This window comes from Haemaphysalis longicornis, unplaced genomic scaffold (genome assembly GCF_048455015.1).
Source record: "Haemaphysalis longicornis isolate Haplotype H1 unplaced genomic scaffold, Haemaphysalis longicornis Haplotype H1 scaffold_6, whole genome shotgun sequence".
Lineage (NCBI taxonomy): Eukaryota > Metazoa > Arthropoda > Arachnida > Ixodida > Ixodidae > Haemaphysalis > Haemaphysalis longicornis.
The window spans coordinates 171,580,507-171,604,831 of record NW_027526407.1 but is presented as its reverse complement, the minus strand read 5'-3'; the positions used below and the strand labels follow the sequence as shown (position 1 = coordinate 171,604,831).

The 24,325-nt window shown below is 49.7% G+C and overlaps 1 protein-coding gene across 2 annotated transcripts in view; it reads left to right on the top strand.

The window, feature by feature from the left end:
• Positions 1–236: 236 nt before the first annotated feature.
• Positions 237–24,325, top strand: part of LOC144141265 (uncharacterized) — a 70,613-nt gene continuing 46,524 nt past the window's right edge. Inside the window, exons 1-4 of one of the 2 annotated variants that reach the window (XM_077672834.1) lie at positions 237–956; positions 5,991–6,207; positions 7,711–7,950; positions 15,659–17,280. In XM_077672834.1, the coding sequence (XP_077528960.1) occupies positions 625–956; positions 5,991–6,207; positions 7,711–7,950; positions 15,659–16,438 (1,569 nt within the window). In that variant the 5' untranslated portion in view covers positions 237–624 and the 3' untranslated portion in view covers positions 16,439–17,280. Of the gene's footprint in view, positions 957–5,990; positions 6,208–7,710; positions 7,951–15,658; positions 17,281–24,325 lie in introns of those variants that run through there. The other variant, XM_077672838.1, reaches the window with a different exon arrangement.

The following is a 24,325-nucleotide window of genomic DNA, read 5'->3' as shown; positions in this document are numbered from 1 at the left end:
TTCTGCGCACTCAAAAATTATAAAGTGGTTTGTAAAGCATTAGCACGGAAAATAATTTCAATTTTTTCACTTTGTATTTATCTTTATCCATAGTACGATAGATAAGCTCGCTAAACGCAAAACGAAACAGAGAACGGCAGCGTCCACTGTTCGCGCGAGTACGAAACCGAAACTACGAAACCGAAACTGTTGCGCTTTTGGATTGTAGCCAGCGCAGAAGCCAGTGTGCCGGCTTCGTATCACGCAACCACGACACCGGCAGCGTTCTTCGGACAACTGCATAAAAAGAACAAATTGAAAGAGATGAAACTTCGCGTTTCGTATTTCCTGCCAACTTCATATGTATAGTTCGTATCTCGGTTGTGTGGCTGAGACGCGGTTGATCCACCACTCCTGAATGAACTCTACTGTGGAACAAAAGGAACGTTGTTTCTTTTCTGGGTGTTTAGGGCCGCCGCTTCAGTGACTCGTCGAACCAGCGGCGCACTACCTTCGAGGTACGTCGGATATCATAGCCAGTTGATGTGTGACAACGTCTACCCTTGCAACTGACGGAAGTTGCGAACGCCACGCGGTAAAGCGGCCTCCCGATTTCTCAAGAACTTCCTCGTGCAACCGGTGACCATGGGTTCGGAAGGCGCGGTGAGAGAGGTAATCGAACTGTTTGGGGACCCCGACGAGCTTGCCGAGAGTCAGGAGCTGATTGTTCTGATTCTGGAAGAGCCCTGGCCGGAGAAAGGGCATTCAATCCCGAAGGGCATGATGCTTAGCCCGGATTCGCGGCGTCTCTGCACGAGCGAGGCGGCCTTCAGAGCCACCCCTGCGTTCCTGACCAAGCAGCGTTTCTCGGCCGCGGCGTTCGCTGGCTGCGCCAAGTTCGACTCGTCGCAGGCGTTCCTGGACACCGCCAAGAGCGTCTTGCAAGGCGCGCACACGCTGGTCCTCGTGCACAATAGGTGAGCGCATGGAGTCTTTGGTGCTACGTCAGACTTTACATCGCCGTGATCAGCTGCTGGCGTAGGGTACAACAACAACAACAACAACAACAACAACAACAATAATAATAATAATAATAATAATAATAATAATAATAATAATAATAATAATAGTAGTCGTAGTAATAATACTAATAATAAGCGCTCGTGTTTAAATCTGTGTGCCTGTCTGTCACAGGGATAAGCAAGAAATGTTTCTCGTGTCTTCGCTTGCTCATGCGATCTTGCATGATTGGCTGCCCGTTTTCGCGCTCGTAGCCAATCGCGTGGGACCCGCGAGACACCGACCCCACCGGAAGATTGCCGGCACTCAGCGCTCGTCTAAAAAATTTCAGGGTTCGCACAGGTCCTTGAAAACCTTGAAAACCCTTGAATTTAGAAGTGTCAATTTCAAGGCCTGGAAAGTCCTGGAATTTTTAAATGGTCCTTGAATACCCTTGATTTTTCCGGAGAGAATCAATGGCCCTGCCTTTTCACAAGAATTTAAAGTGTTTTTCATGGATTTTAGGTGTTAACAAATGTAAAGAAACATTGTAACAATCAAGTTTCAGTGTATGGTGTGAAATTACGTTTGGTGGATTTTCATTATTACAAGGCAACATTGGGAGCAGGCACTTGTCAATCCAATTCATATCGTGATACAATCCAGTGAAAGCCAGCTTCTGTTCTCTATCTTGCATCTTCCATCTAGTCTGCCTCATACGCTCCATCTACGTTTGCTTGTACGTGCAAATGGTGGACGTGCACATAGTTCATCCTGCCTTGAAGCAACACTTGCTCCAGCTGATGCTCTTGCTGACAAAACAGGACATGCAGGCAACATGAACTAAGTTTTGAAATCAAACAGCGTCAGAAAAACAAAGAAAAAAGAACCTGTAAATACCAGCCATGAAATAAAAAAAGTAAAGCTGGGGGAGCATTCACGAACCCGTTAGCGCCTATCTAAATGTGCACTAATGTGCTTAGGAATTGGGCAATAACGGAATTTTGCATTGTGTTGAAAAAGTTGTAAATAATCCCGGATAAAACATTAGATGGGGTACTTGGAAATGTGTTTTCTGGTCCTTGAAAGTCCTTGAAAACCCTTGAATTTTTGCTTTTGAAGCCTGTACGAACCCTGGACTCTTCTTCCCGTCGTAGGGCTATTTTTTCGTGTTTAGTCATGTGCGAAAAAACTCGCATGAACACACGGTTTTCAGCTAAAACAAAATGAAAAGGCAGGTAATGGGAAGTAGGAGGAGATGGGTGAAGGAGAGCAGAGGTGTTATTATACCTGGCAGGGCGACTCAGTCTGTCGTCCGTTGTCATTTGCAGCGAAGGAAGCAAATATTTGCCAACTCGTTCACACGTACATTGCGGGCACGCCGCTGTCGACACCGCAACTCAGTACTCAGTTGCGAAGGCCGAACTGTCCCCTAACGTTAGTGAGCAGAAAAACGAACCTTGGACCACGGCCGGCATGGAGAAAAGACGTCCGGTCTCGACTCTCCTCCTCCCACGCTCCCCTTACTTATGCCTTCGCAATACCGGCTCGGCGCATGGGATTTTTTTTTTTTTGACGCGTAGTTGGGGAGAGGGGGCTGACCGCACGAGGGCAGCACCACCTCACCGCAAGCTCTGCGTCGCCGCGTCTCCGCGCAATGCAAGAGCGAGGCAGCTTGAGCGTCGACAACGTAACCAGTGAGCTTTCGCGGCGGCATTTCCGCATGAAACGGGGGACAGTTGGTGCAACTGATAGGGCCCAGATTTTTTTTCCTGTTCTGGTATGTCGTTATTATACGCGAGGCAGTTGTTTACGCAATAAGATCAGAGCAAACGTTGTTCGCGTAATATGTACTATATTTGCTTGCAACATTCCTGACTTGAGGCACACCGTGACACATAAAGCTTTATTTTATGCCCAGCTTTATACAATTTTACGAAAGAAGCATATCCTGTATGACTATACCTGAATAAAAAAGCAACACACTCCACAATAACTGCCTGATATAGACGTGTAAAACGCACAAAATTACACCAATGACGAGAGAGGACGACAGGGACGAGCGCTACTTCCAACTAGCATTTATTGGCAGCTCAGGGATGCTGGTCCGATTCCCGGCCACGGCGGCTGCTTTTTTGATGGAGGTGAAAACCGAAAACGCCTGTGTGTTTGAGGTTTCGGCGGTCGTTTGAGGTACCTGGTTGGTCAAAATTAATCCGGAGCTTTCCACTATACGGTGCGCCTGATAGCCTGTTTAGTGCCAGTGCATTTAACCCCATAATCAACCAGTAAACATTTATTCGTAAAAACGCTCATATGTTACAAAAAAATGCGCACATCAGCGAAAAATTAGATTCCGCAGCGTATATCACCATCTGACAGGCAGCAAAATGGCAATATGTTTTGACACAGCTCGTGTTCTTAAGTACAGATAACAACTAGGCAACAACCGACAACTGTGTGACAGCCGGTGCCACACACAAAAAAGAGAGGAAAAAAAACCAACGCAGAGAAAGCAGGGTGTGGCCGTTTGGAATTATTCAGGGGCAAGATATACAATTTATTTGACCGATAATCCCAAGATATACAATTTATTTGACCGATAATCCCAATGACGGTATACTTATGCGAGTGTGACCAAGGCGAGCCATCTAAAACGTCCCAATGGTTTCCCTTGCGAGCTGGTTTTTTTGCTTTGCTATCCCTACAGACTCATTAAAGGAGCCATGAAGAGAAAATACAACTTCGCTTAGTTTGAAAGAACTAGGATTCAGTGTCTCACTCAGCTCCATTACAGCCACAAAAGATGATTTTTTAACGAAAAAAAAGCAAGAAGTATTTAAAAACTTTCAACTTTTGCGCCACAGTGACGTGTTATGAGCAAGAATGACGTCATACGGGCCAACGATAAAACATAATTTTCAGTGCGTTAACTGCACGTTAGCATTCAAGTGATGCGGTCAAATGGAACTAGAGGTCTCATTACAGACGTCCAGTCATGTGTCGTCGCGACAGGTCAGTTAGGCGGCCGCCAATCGCACAAACAAGGTTCCATGACGTCATAGAAAAGTTGCGGGAAATTGGCTAGAGGGTCGCGACTGCTTCACACGTTTCCTTCAATATCTCCGTTATTTGTTCGAAGATTGCAATGATATTGGTATCATTGTTGTCGGGACTAGGCAGCCTTTCTAATAAACCCAACTTGTATTTTGTCTTCATGGCTCCTTTAAAGGAGCCATGAAGAGAAAATGCAAGTTGGTTTTATTCGAAAGATTTCGTGTTTTATAGTGCCCCCAGCGCTTGCCGGATACAAACGATGCTTTATTCACTGAGAAATTAAACAATTTAGGTTAAAATTTTGATTTTCCCGCTCAATCGTGCGTTTTCGTGGTCCCAAGTGACATCACTGAAACCGACCGCTCTGCAGCCTAGAGTACCTTCATTCACGCATCCGCCGTACAGGGTAGAGACACGTATACGCTGGCGCCGCCATTTTCGGTTGCTCGCTCGCCGCCGAAGCAAGTCATTGTGTCAAAACCGCGCGAAAATTATCGCCGCAACGCGGTTTACTGAAGAAGTTTGAATCATATTGTCTGTTTCGCGTTGCTAGGTCTCGTGTGAAACGAAAAGAATAACGCGTTGAGCCCGTTGGCCCAATTGCGGCGGCACGGGACCGTTCAAAGGTTGTCTCCACCCTGTACAGCGGTGTTGGTTTGTTCCCGCGTTTCTTTACGTTCCGTAACCTAGATGGCGCCACCATACCGTGGCAAGCGTTTGGTTTGTTTTTGCCCGCATTTAAACCTGGCTTGTTTTTGTTCTGGGAGAAAATATTCGTTCCCTGAAACAGTGCTCGCTCGACAAATGGGGTCACGTAAGACACCGTTGCTTTCGTCAATCGGCCAGTGTCGTCTGAGACAACCCCAAGCCCCGTAGTGCTGTGTAGCGAAACCAAGCATGCTGTGCGCAGTACGAACAGCAGAACGCATCAGTACTTCTATGTTTACATGTGCTTTCGTAACTTCCACTGTTTGTCCCATCATTCTTATTGCTTTGTAAAGAATGTGCCCTAAATTTAAGCGCAAATCGCTCGTTCGTGTAGTTTGTAAGTTCTACCTAATTTGCGTCTGCTTCTGCCAGCCTCCGCCAATCGCAGAGCTTAGCTCATGTGACGACATAGGTTCTGTTGCGGGAAATGAGCTGGTGGGTCGCATGACCATTCCCGTTTTTCTTAATTATGTAGCTTATTTGAGCGAAGTTTACGTTAAAAGTGGTGTCAGTATGATTCTAACGAGACAATCTTTTGAATGAACCAAACTTGCGTTTTCTCTTCATGGCTCCTTTAAAGATAACCGTGCATTCGCATTTCCGGCAATGTGCACCATGAGTTGCAGTGTATATAAAAAAAATATATATATATTCCTTGTGAGCTGTGTTCCTCCCCCGCTGTGCAAGTTTTTCCGGTTGATTTCTCGGAAAAATTGGTGAGTCCTGGATATTTATATACAGTTTGGCAATGCTCCTTGACAAATCGTAAATCCGATTGTTGAGGGGATAGCAGTTCAACGGTGAGGCTTCAACTGACCAAATAATGCTAGCTTGTTTGAAGGCAACAGCACTACCATAAGGCGCTCGCTTAACTATATTTTATGTGGTTATTGTTCCGCCAGCGAATCAACAACAAGGCGGCAAAAATCGTCTGCTCCAAATCGCCTGCCCCGAGAAGGCGAGGCTCATAGTTACACCGTGCTTGCATAAGTTCACATCCGGGTGTTCGTTTTTAGTCAAACGGGGCTTGCTCAAAACGGACACTTTTGAAACGGGCACAAAACGGACAAAACACGAGAACACCGCCCCTGGACAGTCTGCTGGAGATAAATGTATATCTGTTACCGTTATACGGTCACCGGTCACCGTTGATCATACGGTCACCGTTGATCATACTGTGCGTCCGTAAACATTGATTTGAAAGTAAAATCGACTCTGAATTTCGTGCCTCTGTTTTGTGAAACCAGGAACCAGCTTTCGGACCTGCTGGCGTGGTTCCCCGATGTGAGCACCCTCGTTTTGCACCATGACCTGGCCCTGCACACCGACGGTGCTCATAGAAACGAGAGACACGCCAAGCCGACCAGACTGCAGCGGCTGCTGGGAACCACGCCGGCCTTGGGCGCTGACCACTTGCTTCTCGACAATAGGGCCATGCTATACCTGTTTTCCAGGACGTCCCAGGTGAGCTTGGAGTTTGGTAGTCACTGAATCACAAAGTCACGCGCAGTCAGTCAGGCTCTTGCGCGGAGCAAAGAAGCCAGTCCCAGTTCATTTCTGTTGCAGGGGAAAGCTTAAAATATAATCGCTTGATGGGCAACAAAATGGCTACGACAGGCGGGAGGCATTTGTAGGCTAAACGGTCGCCGTCGCGACTGACGACTGAACTGGTTCCTGCATGCGGCTCCCGGGACAGTGCGCGAAGCGGCTCCTGCTATCAAGGCTGTATGCGAGATCAACTGGCGATATGTATGCAACATGGTTTCGAGACTGCAGAAAAACAAAATGGCGAAGAGGTTGTTTGCGTTTTCGGTGGCTTTTGACTCGCGGTCTGAAGAAGAAGCGCGGAAAATTGGACGCCAAGGGTTTTAAACGTCCGAGATTTTGAACGGTGTGAAACATTGGCTCTATGGAGCTCGTGACGGTGCCACGACAGAGTCCGGACATTCAGGCAGGTCAGAAAACTCGGGCACCGAAAAAAAAAAATCAGTCGCGACTGTATAATCATTTAGTTGTCCATGTGTCTAGGCAATCGATAATCTAGGCGTGTGTCTAGGGAATTTCTTTCTAGTTGGTGATGCCTGCACGCAGTTCCAGTGGTGGGTGCCTTAATACGGTAGTGCGGTATCAGGAGATGGGGGATGTTGTGGTCTCTGTTTAGTGTCTCGTCTTAGCATGACCATACTGCTTGCGGGACGCCGTGGGTAACCGTGCGATCCGGGCTAGTGTTCCTGGTACTCCTGGTCCTGGTATGCACGTCGCATAACAAAACATTCCGAGCAACCGCCCTCACCCGTGCAAGCGCCCCAACCCGAGTTTTGGCAACTTCAAATGGCCTCCTGTTTCCGAGTAAGCACCGCCGCACAACAGCGGCGCCCCCTCAGCTCTAGCCATTGCTCTAGCCGTAGCCATTAGCCTTTGCGGGCGTGAACCTCAAGGGTGTCAAGTGAGTCACCATTCGTTCATTGTGCTTCAACCTTCAACGTGGTCATTTTGGCGCAGGAAGCGTTCTTACACGGCTGCAAACAAAGTTGGGGTGTTGTAGTCTCATCGCAAGGGTAAAAGAAATATCCTCAAGGCCTCGCGGCACTAGATGTCGCAGTGGGTCACTTAGCTGTGCTCGCCTATACTTGACCCGGAATCAATCCACCGCCCTTCCTTCGTGCCACGAGGTTTACACGTAACCTCTTGTTCTGATCTGTGCCTCCAGTCCAGCGTTAAAAATTCGAATTCCATAGGACAGCTTTCTAGACGTTGCATTCAAATAAGGTACAATTGTACGCTGGTCGCTTTAAGTGGAGCTGTGTGTGATCGAACGGACCAAAGAGCCAAACCAAGATATCTCCCCTAGAACCGACTACTCCTCACTGACACCGGCAACTAATTGTAGACGAGGCTGTGCGTGAGTGCGTTCGAATGGATACACCTTCCATCATTTGAGTGACTGTGCCCTCTCCCCTGTTGCAGCTGAAGGTGGTCCGAGCGCCCATGCAGGAGATATTCGAGGCGCTGAACAAACCGCTGCCCAAGGGTGACCTCCCCAAGCACAGCAAGGACAAGTGCACCGTGGCGATACACGGCTACGAGGAGCTCGTCCTCGGCTGCACCGTCACGCGCCACAACGGCAACCCGCTTTCCGTGACGGAGATCAGCCCCGCCGGAGTAGCCAAGGCCTACCACCACTCCCGCGCTGCCCGCTATCTCCAGGTCAGGCTCGCCGGCACCCTTGCGGTGCGACCTCGTTTAAGGGGGCTCACCTGATAAATTCCTACGGGACTTACGAATGTATGACCCACGGGCTTCAGTAGCATCGTGTACAATAACAAAAGTTTTACAAACCCGTAAAGGTATTCCTACCAGCGTAGTTTTACTTTTCGAAATGCATAAATTATTTAATGAAATAAAAGAATATTCAATAAACTGCTTGATTCCTCTGTCACAGGAATCGGTAAAACACGAAAGTGAAATGTGCAGCGAAATCTGAAGCTGAGCATGATTTTCGGGCCGGCGGCTGTCTAGTGGGTGTGCTTGGCGAGCGACGTCCTGCTGGCGGGTCGCTTCGCCAAAGGTGTACCGGCGTCATTTTCGTGAAGGATATGGCGTAAGTGAAATCTTGGTGTATCCCGTCATAAAACACTTTCGTGTTAAAATATAAAACCCAAAAACAAAATCCTAAGTATAACACCCTCTTCACTACTAAAGGTTGCTTCCCCGCAAGAAGACCTTTTGTGCAGGGGTGCACCCTTTACAGTCCGCTTACTTCGTTGTACTGGCGTCATTTCCATCACGGATATGACGTCAGGGAAATCTTCGTGTATCCCGGAATAAAACACTTTCGTGTTAACAAAGCAGAAAGAATAGCTCGTGTGCTGAAATGCTCGCCCGCAGTATCGGATGACCATCAGAATCAGTGTCGCAGCACTATGGCCAATGATTATTCAACTGGAAGCTGTGTAAGTCCTTTGTCGAGGTTTTAGGCTTTGAGTCGACATTGCCCAGAGTTGTAGGCGGTCTGAGCACAAAAAAAAAACGCTTTCGCGCTATCATCTTATTAGAATGTGCTTACAGATCCTCTGCTACGTTTTTACCGTAGAACATGAAGTCCGTATATGCGCGGCTGAGAGCCAAAATTTCGCCATTCGTAGCTGAATTCGGTAATCATTGTGAAACTGTGAGCGCTAAACTATCCTTGTCACCAAAAAAAGCTGTGTATAGCCAACGTATGCTCCCGGTAATGACATGTGGGACAAAAACATGAGGTCTCACGCAGCACCATGAAAGAAAGCTTGGATCAGCACAACGGGCCACGGAGAGAAGGTGGATAAAAGTAGCACATTGAGACAAGAAATCAGCGGCTAGGATTAAGCAACAAACTCGGGTGGAAGACACTCTAGTTCAGCTTAAGCGAAAGAAGCGTCGCCACCTGACGCGGATGACGGCCAACAGGTGAACGATTCGTATGAGTGGCTGCCATTGGACCGTAAACGACATAGGGAAATTGACGAACGGCTGGATCGATATCTCGGGGCCAAGGAACGCGCTCGTCAAACCGACGAAAAGAGTGGCTGCAAAAATTTTGGGGAGGCCTTCGTCCTGCAGCGGGCACAAATGGGCCGATGATGGTGATGATGATGATTGTGGTGGTGGTGGTGGTGGGGACATATGTTTGTGCGTATAAATAGTGTACGTTCGTTACGGCACTGTCGCCGCCATCGCTATCATCATAATGACCATCGTCGCCGTCGTTTTTCATGCTAGTGATCATCCCGAAGACCTCCACTTCCTGGCGGCGTATTTCCAAACGCTTCGCTGCACAGAGCACCCACGTGACATGTCGGTTCGCGCGATGCAGAACGGTAATGAAATGTCGTCATTGGATGCGCCCCAAACCGAAAGCGACCTAAAACATACCAAATTACTATTATTAACAAAAGCAACACGTATATTTGTGTTTAGACACAAACATTAAATTTAGAAAACAGGTAAGCAATGAAAAAAAAAAGAGATAGACCTGCTGGGGCTCGAACCCAAGCCGTCAGCGTCAGCACTCAGTACTCCACATCGATGACACAGAGCCCGACGGGCGGGCTACTTTTAGCAGGCGCTCAAAAGAATGGCGCACGCAGTGACATCACACATGTCACGTGGGTGCTCTGTGCAGCAAAGCGTTTGGAAACACGCTTCCTGGCGAGCGGCTTTACGCTCGGAGAGGAGGATTTTCCGTCGGCCGGAAGCATCACAACTGAGTTTGGTGATTAGTAGGGACCGGATTTTAAGCAAATGCCTATTCTTTTTCTTGCGCCATTTTGATATATGAGTACGAGTAAGAGGTTAAGAAGCGCTGTTATGGTGTTTTTATAGTGCCTATGAATGCCTATTTTGGCGTTTCTGCCTAAATGCCAGGAAATGCCTATTTTAAATGCCTATTTTTCATATCAGCCGCTATACGAACATTATTTAGCCTCAAGTTTCGCTTACGGGTGCAGTTTGAGATTGCTGTTTACGTTACGGAGCAGCATTGACTCTTCAGAACTCTGTAGTGCTCAACGTGTCATCCAGTTCAACCAAGTCCTGGAAAAGAACCGTCAACAACAGTATAGAATGGTACGCTCATTATTAGAAGGGGCACAATATTGAATAAAGAGATCTGGAAGCGTGCTATTATTTTCGCGGTTTTCACCATGATTCTTAGACTACGTTCCTTGTGCTTTCCAAACAGATTTCTTCAAACATGATCAGTAGCGTTTTCGTTTCTATAAGCATGCTCAAATCCGACCCCATTTTCAACGCAACGGTTGAGAATCGAACGCGCCCTTGTTAGCAGATCCCTCCCGTATTGTAGAGCCGACGGCGAAGCATCACTGCACAGCTGCCTTTCCTAATTACGCCTTGAAATTCACATGGCGAAGCGCTCGGAAACGCGCTTTTCCGTCAAATGTCTGTTCGGCTGCAAAACGCCGTTACAAAAACGCTCTTTAAAGGGACCCTGCCACACTTTTTTCAACTTTTTTTGAAATCCTAAATGCTCGCAGAACGTAGTCACCCAACACATCCAGTACTTAGATTAGGGGTTCGCAAAGTACCTCAGCCAAAAATTACTGATCTATGCCCATAGATAACTTCGAAACTTGCAGAAAAGATTTTTCCCTCTTTCCCGGTCTTGACGTTCTTCGACTCCTCGAATTACGTCACTGAGGCCATGTAGCGGCTGTTGGCCGGTTTTCCTTCAGTTGCAGAAATGAACGATTTTCGATAGCAACTTTAAAAATAAAGCCACAAAAACAAAGCAGAAACGGAAGGCGTGTCTGATGCGACGAGCAGTTCACGCAGTGGCGCTCCCTGCTGGCGATAACTAGCTTTCTCAGTGCTTCCAGACGCGAAAGAAAAAGTGAAAGCGTTTATCAAAACTGTTGCAGGGTCCCTTTAAGTGTATTTTCAGTGCATTTGCCAGTGTTAAGACGTCTTGATTGTTCAATTCGGATATAACTGCGTAAGAGAAAATTTAGGCTAGAGTTGTGTCTAGCAGTTTTCATGCAAGAACGCAATTATTTGTTGATAAATCGTGGTTTCTTGCTTTTATTATTTGTGCCTATTTCTGTTGCGTAGTAATTGAAATTCCGTGAGGCAGAATTGAAGTAGCGCTTTTTAGTCAGTACTCCCCGCTCTCAAGTATTCTTTTTTAGGCGTGTTTCACTACGTGCGACGCTCGAGCAAGCCACAGTGCCATTGAACGTGAATGTGAGCGCGGCGGTTGTTGAACTAGGCCAATCGATAGCCTTTAGTTTAGGAGTTTTATGGAACAACCGAACAGCCATGTTCAACTGTTGGCTCCTTTGTGCCATCATTAGTAATAAAAATTTAGGATTTCCTGTCGTCGCGCTCGTCTCTGTTTCAAATCATTTCTATTTACGTAAAAGTTTATTGTGCCTATATTTACGACGCTGGAGACCTAAAACGTTGTTTTGACCGCCTATTTTAGGCGCCTAAAACGCGCTTTGTAATGCCTAAAAATCTGACCTCTGTGATGAGCCAGAAAAGTGCCTGTGTTGTTGCGAAGGTGTCATCCCGCCGCTGACAACCCGTTGCTGCATACGGGAAGGCGTACCCGAGCCGATCTCCGTCGCCTCCGACATGCATGTGTAGCGTGGTGAAGCGAGCGGCCAGCCAATGTTGCTTCCTCGAAGAAGACCAGAAGCCGAAGGCAAACTTAACTTGTTTACTTCATGGCGAGAGATGGGCCGAAGCCAGAAAAGAGCAATGCCCCGACGGGCGAGCTTACAGTACAAGACTCGAGCAGAGTGACAGCATTGATTAACTGCTCAAACAGGAATGAACTACAGCGCTTGGGGGGGTCTTATTTATACCCAAAGCGCTAACGGTCAAACAAGCGTTCCCTCTAGATTGTGCACACGTCACGAACGGCACAGGCACACACAACACTCTTTCCAGAGTTCGTGAGCGGTCGGTAGTAGCGGCGCACGCTGAGTCCGAGAGAGGGGAGAGGGGAGGTCTTTGCAGCGGCTTCCGCGTCCTTCGGACAATTTGAAGCATGTTGCGTCGGCCGCCACCGAAGTTTGATCACGCCGATAGCGAGACGCCAGTGTTCCAGGCGTGTAGCAGCTTGTTTGAATCCGTCGGCTGCAAGCGTGAGTCACCGACAGGGAGGACTGCTCGAAAGGCGCACGTAGTGGAGGCTTCGCCACACAGCCCAGGAGTGTTGCACGAAGCCCAAAGCATTGCGGCCCGCTGATTCGTAACAGTGTGAGCGCAAGTGTGTGTGCGGCTGTGTGTGTGGGTATGTCGTAGGGCCGCGTGGGTCCTGAAATAACCTTTTCTGTACGGCATGAACGAGTCTGACTTAATCCCATATCCATTTTAGCGTTTATTTGGGGACGAAAGATGCCTTAATTGCTGAGAAATCGCTGATCAAACAGCGTTTTTTCCTTCCTCATTTACCTCGCAGCGATAGCCACTGCTTTGCGTCAACGTAAACCGGAGGAAACCAAGGTAGTGGGGATGTAGAGTGGTATAGGGTACCGGCCGGTGGTATAGGGTGCCGACCACGTACCGGCAGGTTTCGTGCTTTCCCACACTCCCACGTCCTTTGCTACTCCGGACCAATCAGCAAAAAGTTTCTTCACTGGACCCGCGATCAGTATTGTATGCTTCGTTGAAGAAAAGCATATTGTCCTTTATAGGCCGCGCGAGTGTTGGCGTGCTGGCGTCGAGCCAACCTGCACGCCTCCTCGCATAGCGGAAGAACCCGAGTGTGGATGCGTTGCGCCATCCAGCGGCCGCTAGGGAAAGCGCTTCGTGCACCAGGCGTTGCGCGTACTTTGTGGTGGCTGTAGCCCGCATTTTAAATGCAGAGCATTTCTTTAACTCACGATGTCACCCGTTCTTGGCGTCCGTAGTTGTCCGCATCGCTCGCCTCGACATGCCCGGCTCAGGCGTTTCGCTATCGGCGCGATCAACATTCGATAGCGCGCCCAGGAACGTTTCAAGGACACTCTCTCCCCTCTCCGGACTCAACGTGCGCCGAGGCTGCCAATTTTACTGCTGACGAGCGCTCTCTCGTCAGCAGTTGCCACAAGTGCAACAACATTAACGTAACGCAAACTACTTAACGTCGTGCGCCCCCGGAAATGCTCTGCATTTGATCGTGCCCCTCGCGAGGGGGATGTTTCACGGCGTATCCATGCGAACAGTTTGCCACGCTTTAGTTTCAGTTCCGTATCTCCCCGCCGCGGCCGTGGAGAGAAGGCAGCCGGCCGCGACTCTCGCCACCGCGGCGCTGTGGTTGCGAGTTGCGCTAGGAAAGCGAGCGTCGTCTGCTAGCGTTCCGCTCGGCATCTCCGGTCTTCGCCACTTCTGGCTGCGCACTGCAAAAGAAATTTTTTTTTTATTTACAAGGGCTACAGAAACGCCATGTTACGCATTGGCGAATTTCGGTGTGTAGGGGAAAGGGGGTACGTTATGGGCATTGGGGAAAAAGTTCTGAGCTTGGCCAAAATGAGCGTTCCCGTGTTTTTTTTTTTTGCGTTGCAAAAGCACGCAGAAGGTCGCAATAAATGTGGCTATGTCCAGAGCAGTGTACAAGGGGCGCACAATTATCTGGCCGAGTAGTGCACCTAAACGGAAATGAACTTTTTAAAAGCGTTTGGTGTTGCCACGTGATCTATCGACTGGGCTCCCATAATATTGTTTCCAGCTTTCTTTTTGTTCATCGACGTCCAAACATGACACTACGAAAACTTCAAGTTAAGTTTATAAACTTTAGAACGTGTCGTGTTAAACTATATTTGTCGCACAATTTTAACCACTTTCGATGTAAGTGCGCAGTATAGTCCTGACTTGGTGGCTACACCTATCTTCACCTTTTCGCTTTTTTACCTTATTTTATAAAAACTAGGCGTAAGAGTGGTGTATTGGTGTTCTCGGTTAGCTAATCTATCGATCAGTGTCCCTTTAAACGCAAAATTACTCCCACCTCCCCTCGCGGGAACCCCTGTGTAGATGCGACGCATAGTGGGTTCCGTAGTTGTTTCCGTTAGGTTGATTCTCCCATCGCGTGAAACGTGCCGTGAACCCCCTGCCGCGGCTATGACGCAACGTGGCGCGGCTATGACGCAACACAATCCACTTTAATCCAATCGAAATCCAATCCAAATCCAAGCCAAGCCAATCCAATCGAATCCAATCCAATGCCCCTCGCGAGAGAGTGTTCGCTATCGGAGAGGAGAGGGGGTGAGCGGCGGAGAGCGCAGCTCGCGCGGCGAGGAGAATGGGGGAGGGGTGTGGACGGACAACGACAATGCCGTATGGAGGAACAAGGCGAGTGAATGAGATGCCGTCGCATCTAATAATATGAAGCCAGCCTTGCACAGGTTGAGGGTCAGTCTGTAGAGGGTCAGCCAGAATAAAATACCTGGGCAATGCCTACCGTGTTTCGACTCTCTCCACGTGCAGAAGGGCGGATCATTTGAAGAACAATTAGATGAATCGTGCAGAATCCCATTTTTTTCAGTGGACACGTTGATTCGACTCTTATGGTCCGCGCATTCCGGAAACTAAGAAACTGCAGCTCTTGAAATCTGAAGCACGCTTCGTCATCCTTTTAACAACCATAAGCAACGAATGCGCTGACCTTGCATGCATTCTGAAATCACAGTTTGCCGATATCGGCCTGCTGTCGTGGTGCCTATTGTTCCTTATGTGGGGTTTTGTTTGAATATTGTTGCTTGCAACTCTAGAGTTTCTAATAATACGAGCGCTCTGATCTAAACTACAATTCTAGCGTGCGTCTAAATATTACGGCAACGTTTTCTACAGTCAGGATCAATTTGAAGGTTATCGCGGGAGTACCGACCGAGCAAGACGACAGCGCCGCTCCGTGGAACTTTTTTTCATTCGAGAAGATGAGATTATGCTACCCTCCCTCACCCCTTGGCTCTTGCATAGAATTCGCTCACCCCCTTCTGCAAAGGCCGACTCCCGCAGTTTTTTTCTTGATTTCTTTTTGGGCGACGTATCCGCGTTTTGTTCCTTGGCAATTTGACAACAACAAAGAGTCCTCGACGTTGCGGCATTGCGGAAGCAACTTACAAGTTTTTTTTATACTACAATGCCCCAGTATGCCGACAAAGTTACCCTGAAAAGGCTGCGTATCAGTGTGTAGTATATCGATGACGGGAGAAAGAATAAAGAAAAAAAGAAACGACCCTGGCATTTATCGTTTCTGACAGCAGTGCGCGCAGTGCATGGAACAGCCGAGGGAGAAGCAAACCTAGCATAATCTCGCTGGGGCTATTGTTTAAACGTGTCACGCAAAGGCGCTGTCGTCGCGGTCGGTCGGCGCTCTCGCGATAACCTTCAAATTGATCCCGACTGTACATATTGCACTTTCGGCACGCAGATGACAGCGTCATCGGAAGAGGCCTTCTGGAGTGTCGGTGGCTTCTGCTGGCTCACGCACGTCGACCTGACCTCGACCATCGCAAAACCCCACTGCTCCTTCGAGCCCAACGTGCCCGAAGCCCTGTCCAAACTCCCCTTGAAGCATCTGTCGCTGACATACTTCAACGACGTCGGCGTCTCGGCCATCGGGACCAGGTGGCGCGACCTCGAATTTTTCGCCATCACTGCGTGCGCGGTTCGCGACGAAGAAATCGCCTCCGACGCCTTCCCGAAGCTCAAGTCGCTTCTCGTCGGCTGCGACATGAAGCGGGCGTTGTTGTTCGACCTACTCCGCTCGTGTCCCGGTCTGGTTGACCTGAGGCTGGAGCGAGACAAGCTGAGCCTGATGTTCCTCACCGGGCCTCGTTCGCCCGGCGAGCGACCCAGGTTCGACCGTCTGGAGCGGCTCACTCTCCGGACCAGCTATGGCCGGGACTGTTCTCTGGTCGACAAGCGTGTACTTCCGTCGGATTTGGATTCGGCTCTGTCTCTGCTGCCCGCGCTGCGGCGCGTGCGCACAGACAGCTACAAGATCCGTTTCCACGTCAACTTCACGGCGCCGCAGATTTCGCTGGACTGGTGCTCGTGTACCATCTGCTTCGCGGAATTTCCCAAAGTCGACGCTGAGCACCAGAGGAGGTTTACCAACACTCATTACAAGGCGCCGAGCGAGTGGCACGTTAATATCAGGCACCGTCGTCCCGCTATGGGCATCAGGGTCGCTGTTGTGAGCAGTTAATTGTCTGCACGGAAGGACGAGCAATCTCTGTCATGCACTAACACAATGGATAGATAACTTATGAAGCAGTGGCTTATCCGTTGTGGGTAGACAAGCAAGGCACTTCATGTGTGACGTGGCGCCATCTAGTCATTCGTCTCGACCAAGGAACCGGCTTGAGGCCTCTGTGTTAGAGTCCTCTGTTATGGCGCTGACGGCCGGGTTCGAGCGGCAGTGGGTCGAGCAATTTTTTTTGTGCTTTCTTGTAAAAACGTTTTCTAGGACTAATTCTACTTGTTTTCGTTAATTGTGGCGATTTCGTACCTTAGGTCGGTTTAGTTATGGGGCGCAGCCTGTGGGCACGTTGAATTAATGTTCTGCATCGCGCCTGAAGTGTCGGGCTTGACCCTAGAAGGGGAGGGAATGTCGTGCTTTAGCTTGAAAGAAACAGGGGGGTTATCTCAAGTGTGCAATTAGCGAAAGTACCCGTGTTTTTATTGTTAGAGTTCTAATTTTTCTGCGCTGCTGGTCAGTTCAATGAAATGTCGTCCTTCTGTTAGCGTTTGAAAGTGGTTTGCAAAGCAGCACATTTTCTCTTGCGTTGCTGTCTTTTCAATTTAAAAAGCCCAGGGCCTCGACCTGGCTTCAGTGTTGTATAACATCTTTACGCCGTCAAAGTGTATACTTAACGCTACCCGCTCATTATACATGCAGTGAGCATACTAGCGTTGTGGCAGGGGTTTTTGTTTCGTCGGTGAACGTTGAAAAAGTAGTCATTTTTGTAACCTCCAGCATGCTTAGTGTCCTATCAATTCAACAAGAGGAGAAATAAAACCCTGTGTGATATGCTACCCCTTTCCCTGTCTGTCTGTGCGTCTGTGTGTTGGATTTTGGGGAGGCTACTCCGGACCAGCGTACCTTCTGTTGCTTGGTTGACTTGGTCTTTTGCCGTCTCTCTTGGGCTGCGCGTATCGGTCCTGATGGGGCGTTGGTTCCTCCCTCCTTGGGCCAGCTCGAACCGGGTCCTTTGGTTCAGAGGGTCGTTGATTTGTCTGGACTGGACTGGAAAGGACTTTATGTGTCATGGCTTTCGTAGACGTCGGCTTCGGTCAGGGCTGGCCAGCCTTCATCGAACCATCCAGGCCGTTCGTGTGTCTTGGGTGACTTGTTTATGTTATACCGGGGGGAATTCTGGGCTTCCTGAACATTAGTTAACACTCCTTAGATACCGTTCGTTTTGGAAAAGCGTGCATTTGGGTGAACATTTGTGTTCTTGCGGATTTGTTGAGAAGATGTTGACGTGGGGGGCAGGGCACACATCGGCCCTGTGCCCTGTCTTTATGCAGATTCGGCATATTTGTGTCGTTGCTTTGTATAAGTAGGTGCCACCGCCAGGGGGCCTACCTGAACAGACGTGCTCCGGATGGGCTCCCGCCTCATCGACCTCAAACTCTGGATTTCGGCCACGCAGCGAGCCGTGCAGTGAAATGAATCGACTTCCCGCGGGAACGCGATCACATTGATACCTGGCAAACACCCGGGCATCGATTTTCCATCAGAGTACCGCCTTCTGAAGACCCCAGGTGGCTAGGCCTATTTGGAACAACTGACGACTACGGGAGCGATCGCAGCGCTGCCGGCCCACGGCGTGGTTGGCCCCCTGCTGCCTGCCGTACTCGAGCTAAGCCTAAGCATGGCCGACATGGAGCCCAACGCAACCGCCCGAGAGGACACCAACCATGAAGACGACCAATGCACAGACGAAATGGAAACGAACGCCGCAGCCCACTCCGAAGGCGAAAGAGACGACACCGAAGACGACGACACGGGAGATTGGTTCACCGTGGCCCGCAAACGCCGACAACCCGCCCGTCAGTCACTGATGGCAACAACCATGACCGCGGGTCCTGCGCGCTTTAGCCACCAGGAACAGGCACGAAAACCCCGACTTCCACCGCCTCCCACGTCCGATTACAAGGTCGTCTTGCGTCCCCGATAGGGCCTGAACTTCGGCAAGTGGCCAAGCCACCACGTCGCTCGAGCAGTAGGCCAATCGGCCCGCCTCATCGCAACCGAATTTCAGGCACTTACGCTGAGAATTCGTGACGACCAGAATATAGCCGTGGCCAGCACGCCAAACGAAGAGCTGGCGGACCGCATCCGGCAAATCAAGTACAGCTGGTAAAAGGCTTGTCTATAACACAGCGTTCGTACTCTCAATTTGAATAAAACTACTGCGGAATTCTGAAGTCTTAGCCCTTCGCTTTTGCCTCCGACATGTTAGGAACGAGTATGTTTCGGCAGTTTTCGGATGTAGCTGGTTGAAGTTGAAATCGCTGTTATAGACAAGCGTTTTACCGACTGTACATTCAACTAGGCGATAAGATGTATCAAGTGACCGCGTACGTGGCAGCCCCCGACAAGTCATGCAAGGGCGTTGTCACCGGCATCGACAGTGAAACTCATTCCGACGAACTCATGGCCAATTTACGCTCCCCGAGAGTGCCCATACTTTACGCACGCATTCTCGGAAAGTTCAAGGCCGCTTTAATCACCTTCGACGGTCTGGCAGTCCCGAGAGAAATTTATTATTACGGAGAACTGCGATGTAGGCCCTACCGCCCACTATGCCAGATATGCAGCCTCTGCCTCAAGATGGGACACAGAGCGGGCGTCTGCCCCACGCCGGAGAAAACCCGATGCACAAGGTGCGGACACAAAAACCCACAGGAGGCACACGACTGACAACCAAAATGTGTGTTGTGTGGAGACGCACACCCGGCCACGGACCCCACCTGCCCAGCCAGACAGCGCATGCCTTATAACAAGTCACACCTGCTCCAAAACGCCGGAAATGTCAGTAAATGTAATGGCAGCGGCGCCACGACTAACGGCTACCGTCGACCCCAAGAGCAGTTGCTAAGACGGCTAACGCAGAACGAGGACGATCACCCCGACGATCTCCTAGGAAAAGAGACCAATCCAGAGACAAATCCAGGGACAAGTCCAGGGACAAGTCCAGGTCGAGATCACAAAGCTGTCCCCGCACGAAGACACCCAGGCATGATGGGAATGAGCCAGCTACAAGCGGCCACGAACTGAAACTCAGCTCACCAACCCAGGCATCGGAGACAGCGAAGACCAGAGGGACTACTGTCACGGGTGGACGAGAAACGCAAGCGCCGAAGGTAAGCTGGGCTGAGCGGCTTTCCATTCCTCCTCCCTCACCTTACCCAAATCGCCACTTTTCCCCCGCTCCCTACAACACCGACGCGCAACTCACCCACAGATCAGCTCCCTGCTAAGAGCAACTTCGCCACTACTGCGCAGGTACGAGAAATGATCGACGACATAGCCCGAACACTTAGACATGAAATGAAGACATTGGTCGACGAAGTGGCACGCTCGCTAAGAGAGGAATTGCATCAACTTAAGGGCGAGCTGCAACAAGATAGGCAACGGTTCAAAAACGATATGCAAAATGACAGACAGCAACTGAAACAAGACCTTCAACAATACAGGCAGGAGTTTCAGGAAGAACTAAAAAATACCGTCCAATCTATGTTCGCGGATCTCGCCAAAGAACTTAAACGAGACGAAAAGCAAGCAATCCCCTACGCCAACACCCATAGTCGCAGCCGGACGAGCACGCAGGATACACGTGATGATACCCGAGTACACCCATACACATGCCCTCACCCTCAAACTGGCACGCAATAAACCATGGCTTCATATAAAAAGGACGTACAGACAGAACCGATGCTCCAAACAGACCTAAACGAAACAACCAAAGTTATAGACACGTCCCCGGAGCACCCGGATGTAGACCGGCTCTTGATGCATCTCTGGGATGCTCGAAACAGCCTGCAAAAACGATGGCGAAGGCAAAAACATAACAGAAAACTCAAGCAGCGAATAGCCGCAATAACAGCACAAACAGAAAATTACGCAATGGAACTGACCCTAAATAATTGGAAAAACTTCTGCGATCGCATGCAGGGATCCCTCGGCACGGCTAAAACGTGGGCGCTGCTTAGAACCCTTATTGATCCCAATCAAACAAAAGCAACGATCAGCAAAACTCTTCAAAAGATTCTGAGACAGACACCCGGGGACGAAGCAGTCATTATCGAGGAGCTAAGGATCACCTACTTAGGCACTGGCGCCACACCGTCCTACAAAGACTATCCACACGCGGAGACCACGGAATTAGACAGGGACGTAACAGAGCAAGAAGTCAGAGCGCCACTCCACCGGATATCAAGAAACACAGCGCCGGCAGGCAGATGGCATACAATATCGCCTTCTAAAAAATCTCGACGACAGGTCAATACAAAAACTAACCGCCTATTATCAATACCACTAGCAGGAGGGAACGCTACCACAAGAGTGGCGCCACGCCGATATAACCATGATACCGAAACCGGGAAAACCACCGTCCCTAAAACAACTGCGGCCCGTCTCCCTCACGTCGTGCGTGGAAAAGTTACTTGAGTCTATCGTCTTAGCCAGACTGCAACCATACCTATAGACGAACACGCGCCACTGCCGCACACAATGTTTGGGCTTCGACCGGGGTTATCCACACAGGATGTACTAATACAAATTAAAGAAGTTATTGATCGAATTAACAGCACACAAACGAAAGCCATACTAGCTTTAGATCTTAAGGGCGCTTTCGAAGATGTGGCCCACGATCTTATACTCGACAACCTCGCAGGAACCAAATGTGGCCGAAGATCGTACAACTACGTACGAGCATTCCTCAAAGATCGCACAGCAACAATACGGGTGGGGAACATTCGCTCAGACACCATCCCTCTAGCAGGAAAAGGCACGCCACAGGGGTCAGTTCTTTCTCCAATGCTGTTTAACTTAGCAATGAGCCGACTTCCCCCCCTTCTAGATGCCATTCCCGGAATCAGACACGCGCTGTACGCGGATGATATTACCATCTGGGCCACCAGCGGCTCTGATGGAGAAATACAAGACGCGTTAGAGGAAGCAGCGAACGCCACCCAACAGTATGCAAGGGCAGGGGGACTAACCTGGAGCCCACAAAAATCAGAACTGCTCATAGTCAGAAAAGGCCACCGGAAAACCGACCCACCGCCCGACATTACGGTCACTGTCGAGGGCGAGCCAGTTAACAGAGTAGGCAGGCTACGGTTGCTAGGGCTGCATGTGCAAACGAACGCGAAGGCCACGTACACCTTGGGACTATTGAAAAAACAAATTAATCAAATAATCCACATGATTCGAAGGATAACCAACCGCTGCCACGGCCTTAAAGAAGCGGACGTAGTACGCATCGTGTAGGCTCTGATCATAATCCGCATAACCTATCATGTACCTTACCACCGACTTACCCAGGCAGAGACTAAGCAGCTGGACACCCTAATCCGCACCGCCGTAAAGGCGGCGACAGGCATCCCTGTCTACGCCTCAACGAACCTGTTATTACGATTGGGCCTACATAATACCACGATGGAATTATTCGAAGCACAAAAAATAAGTCAATTAGAAAGATTGAAACGCACCCCTACAGGGAGACACGTCCTCCGACAACTAGGTTACTCGACGTCTGAACTTGCCCCTCGCGAACTCAAACCAATACCCCCGGAAGTTAGAGCGACGATAACAGTATCCAGAACATCATACCGGCAGGCGTGCCGCGCGGGCTAAGGCCTTGCATCGCATATACGGCAGTAACCCCGACACCCTCTATGCGGATGCAGCAGACTGTCCAGCCATAAATGCCAAGGTGGCAGCGGTAGCCGACTGGAGGGGTGAGACGATAACGTCAGCCACCATACGCTCCGGGAACAGCACGGAAGCGGAAGAGTGTGCAATAGCACTCGCTATCAGCACTCGCCCTTCAGGGAACTTAATAAATATTATATCCGACTCACAAGACGCATGCCGAATGGACCCTATGCGAAATTGCTTGGTGATCTAGCAACACTGATGTAAACAAGACCGTCCGCCATATTGGTACGGGCGACGATCGCGAAGTCTCGCATTGTTTACTGTGGAAGAGTAGGTGACGGTAACGCGGTATGGCTCAAACTGGACTGCGTTTTTCGGGTCCCGACCACGGATTGTGGACGAAGGACTCGTCTGCGCTGCCGACTGTGTCTGAGGACTCACACCACTCGTGGTGCCGCGCCGAAGACCCATCCGAGCCCAGCGCAGCAGGGCATGCCGCCTAGCCACCGAGCCGCATTGCTCGCTTTCATCGGTGCGGACAAACACGTGCGACTCGCAGTAAGTAAATCTTTGTTTTTTCCTTGACGCGAGTTAACCGGTATGAGCATTTGTACAGCACTTTGTTCACCGCTGTTTACCATGTAAATGCGTAGCGGGGACCCTGTTGCAGTAACCCTGAAAGAGGAAAGCGACAATCGCCAGACCGTACCGCTAGTGGGTGGATTAGGTATTTTCAAATGCTGTACATCGAATTTACGGGACGATTTTTGGCGAAGATGTTTACGGAAAGGTTGCGGCCGTTTTCCGTGACGGTCGTCCGCCCGCGCGTTTGCCGCAAAGCACTCGTGCTTTGCGGCGAAGTCAACTACAAAAGTGCACATGCGCCTTGAATTTTCGTTTTTGTGTGTGTTTTCATTATTTATTGCGCATGTCCTGCCGCAAAAATCTGTTTGTGCGTCTGGCTTGTCCTTTTTTGGCAGTGGGGTGGTTGTGGTAGCTTCTAAAGCGCATGTTTTGAGTGTGCCCGAACAGATAATACCGTAAAACCTCGTTAGCTCGAACTCACTGAACTAAAATTTTTTTTTTAAATTCGATGGGTCATCGGTATAGCCAGAATGTTTACCTGTTTATCTGGAAAGGTTTTGGAAGTGAGTTCCAGATAATCATAATATTGCTTGCTTAAGTTATGACGAACACGAATATGCGGGTACTGGTATCATTACCCACGGTGAGGTTCTCTTGAAAGTACATTAACACATCATGCAGCGATACTTGCACGCTCGAACTTGAAAAACAATTTTGACATCATTGCTGTTTGAGGTGTAGATTATTGCCCTTGCAACATGTTAAGCAAGACACAAAATTTGGTCATTTTGAGTCGAGATATTCCTTGCGGCCACTGCTTTCTGCTCTGTCCCTTTAGCATAAACTGTAGCGGACTAGTCCTGTTCTTCCCTGAGTGCTATTTACTGTTACTCTCTCTGTTCTTGCAGGTTGGGCCTCATCCATGTGGTCAGCAGCTGCTTTCGCTCCCAGAGAAAAATTGACCGGCCCTATGTTGTGTGCCTCACCTCTGGGACGGACAGTGGGGCGATTGTGGAGGCAGCGTGCGAGTGCCCGGCGGGTTGCAGTGGAGCATGCAGTCACATCCTGGCATCTGTACTCGTCCTCTTGCAAGCCCAAGGTTTTAAAGAGGCGCCACCGGAGCTTGCGTGCACAACTGCCACAACAGTGGGGACGTCTGAGACAGTAGGGCATCAAGCCAGCGAGTGTCCAAGACATTGACTGGAGAAACCCGCAAGAAAATGGCCCCTCCCTTCCCTTGCCAATGCGTCTGTTCGGCGCACGTCGAGTGCAGGAGCAGTGCGAGCAGCAATAAAGTGCCTTGCAAGCGCTCGGGAGAAAACTTGGTAGCCTTTGGAATGGGTTTTTGCCTCAGTTTTGCTGGCCTCACCCCCCCCCCCCCCCACACACACACACACAGTAACAGAAACGAGGACTGGCATGTCACCTGGAGGGTCACCTATGAGCTACCAGCTAGCATTCAAGCAACATCACGCCGTGGTCATCGCGCGAACACGCAGAGGCTGGGCAATGTCGTGTTTACTGGACCGCTGCATGCAGGGGTGCGCGAATGCTGTTCCATTTATATCCACAGTTCGCTATGTTGCACGCGCTATAAATCAGCGAAGTATTTTA